The following is a 2500-nucleotide window of genomic DNA, read 5'->3' on the forward strand; positions in this document are numbered from 1 at the left end:
CTAAAGAGCAACCAGCTGCATCATTTCCTTGGCTTGCTAATAAAACACTACCACAAGCCTACAGGTTTCCATTTTAGCCCCTAAACCCTTACCCAGGTCTCTCTGGAATGAACCCTAAACCCTTATCCTGGTCTCTCTGGAATGAACCCTAAACCCTTACCCAGGTCTCTCTGGAATGAACCCTAAACCCTTATTCAAGTCTCTCTGGAATGAACCCTAAACCCTTACCCAGGTCTCTCTGGAATGAACCCTAAACCCTTACCCAGGTCTCTCTGGAATGAACCCTAAACCCTTACCCAGGTCTCCCTGGAATGAACCCTAAACCCTTACCCAGGTCTCTCCGGAATGAACCCTAAACCCTTATCTGGGTCTCCCTGGAATGAACCCCAAACCCTTATCTGTGTCTCCCTGGAATGAACCCTAAACCCGTATCTGGGTCTCTGGAATGAACCCTAAAACCTTATAAAGAGACTAACATAGTTAAATAAAAGTTAATTTATCTCAACGAGACTAACACAGTTAAATACATTTTCAAACAAAATCCTGGACATGTATACTGTACAAAAAAATATAAATGCAATATTCAACAATTTCAACGATTTTACTGAGTTACAGTTCATATAAGGAAATCAGTCAATTGAAATGGATTTATCAGACCCTAATCTATGGATTTCACATGACTGGGCGCAGCCATGGAGGGCCTTTGATGTCATAGGTCCACCCACTTGGGAGCCAGGCCCAGCCAATCAAAATGAGTTTTTCCCACAAAAGGGCTTTATTACAGACAGAAATACTCCTCAGTTTCATCAGATGTCCGGGTGGCTGGTTTCAGACGATTCTCTGGCAACAGCTCCGGAGGGCATTCCTACAGTCAGCATGTTAATTGCACGCCCCCTCAAAACTCTGTGGCATTGTGTTTTGTGACAAAACTGCACATTTTAGTGGCCTTTTATAGTCCCAAGCACAAGGTGCACCTGTGTAATGATCAAGCTGTTGAATCATCTTCTTGATATTCCACACCTGTCAGGTGGATAGATTATCTTGGCAAAGAAAAAATGCTCACTAACAGGGATGTAAACAAATCCATTCATATCCAAGAGAAACTACTTCTGCTACAGACAGAAGAGGGACTAGCCACTCCTCAGAGTCTGGTTCCTCTCTAGGTTTCTTCCTAGGTTCCTGACTTCTAGGGACTTTTTTTTGTAACTCTGCATCATTGCTTTCCTTGCTCTTTGGGGCTTTAGGCTGAGTATTTGTAAAGCAGTTTGTGACAGAGAACTACTGATGTAAAAAGGTCTTTATTAAATACGTTTGATTGATTGATTGATTAATTGAGTTAAGGGGTTGGCTTTTAAATTAGGCAACGTTTGTGGAATCTCTTTCAGTGTCTCGCCATGAAGTCCTACTACATGGGTTTAAAGGTTATCATCATGGGAATAAGATCTTACCTGAGTCAGGTATGAGGACCTTGTCGATGAGGTGGATGACTCCGTTGGAGGTGACAATGTCTTTCTTCAGGACCATCTTGATCCCGTTGACCGTCAGGCTGTCTCCGTCACAGCCGATCTCAATGGTGCTGCCCTCCACTGTCTCGTACACAGACCCAGCCATGATGGCCTCAGAGCACTGCACACTGTTTAACAGGTGATAGTTCACCAGGGCTATGGGAGAGAGAGGGAGTAGGAGTAGGAGTAGGAGAGGAGAGGAGAGGAGAGGAGAGGAGAGGAGAGGAGAGGAGAGGAGAGGAGAGGAGAGGAGAGGTGGAAAGGCGGAATAGTGTTATAACTTTTTGAGGTCAAGGACACTCTTTGTGATATTACATATAGCAGGGACTACCTCATAATCAGAACACAAGTGAGATAAAAAAAAATAGCATACAAGGAGTTTTAATATGCCTTTGGCAGTGCATGGCCGGACAAAACAAGTCGCGGACTTTGGGAAGGAACATTTTAAAGGCCCTCTTCTTGGCATCAGAGAAAATGTTTTCAAGCTAATATCCTGCAATTCTACACATTTTGCCATGTGAGAGATTTGTGTTGTTGTTGCAGCTTTAAAGCTAATGTGTGACCAGGAAACAGGAAACTACGTGTATGTTGCAATTCACGACTTCACAGGAGAGTCGCTTGAACGTAAAAACCTTTTTTTGGGATCAAAATGTGAACTTTTGTGTGCTTTAATAACACACTTCTGTTGTGGTTGTTGTTTAACCAGCTAAAGTTAGCTGGCTGGCTCGTTAGCTAACGTTACGTAACGTGTGTGATCTTAAATGTTGTTTACCTAGCTAGGTTCATTGTTTACCTACCTAGGTACATTGTTTACGTAGTTAGGTTCATTGCTTCCCTGGCTGGATTCGTTGTTTACCTAGCTAGGTACATTGTTTACCTAGCTGGCTAGCTACCTGTCTTAAGCTAAAGTGTACTGTTAACTAGCTAGCTAGTGTTAGCTGGCTGGCTCCCTAGCAGACTTTGTTATTCATTTCCCAGAGCTGTTTGCTTTTCTA

The 2500-nt window shown here is 43.2% G+C and overlaps 1 protein-coding gene across 10 annotated transcripts in view; it reads right to left on the reverse strand.

The window, feature by feature from the left end:
- postna (periostin, osteoblast specific factor a) overlaps positions 1 to 2500 on the reverse strand; it is a 92781-nt gene that overhangs the window by 48538 nt on the left and 41743 nt on the right. For all 10 annotated transcript variants that reach the window (XM_036967323.1, XM_036967321.1, XM_036967320.1 and 7 more), the window contains exon 8: positions 1449 to 1661. In XM_036967323.1, coding sequence (XP_036823218.1) covers positions 1449 to 1661 — 213 coding nt within the window. The remainder of the gene's footprint in view (positions 1 to 1448; positions 1662 to 2500) is intronic.

Source organism: Oncorhynchus mykiss, chromosome Y, assembly GCF_013265735.2.
Source record: "Oncorhynchus mykiss isolate Arlee chromosome Y, USDA_OmykA_1.1, whole genome shotgun sequence".
Lineage (NCBI taxonomy): Eukaryota > Metazoa > Chordata > Actinopteri > Salmoniformes > Salmonidae > Oncorhynchus > Oncorhynchus mykiss.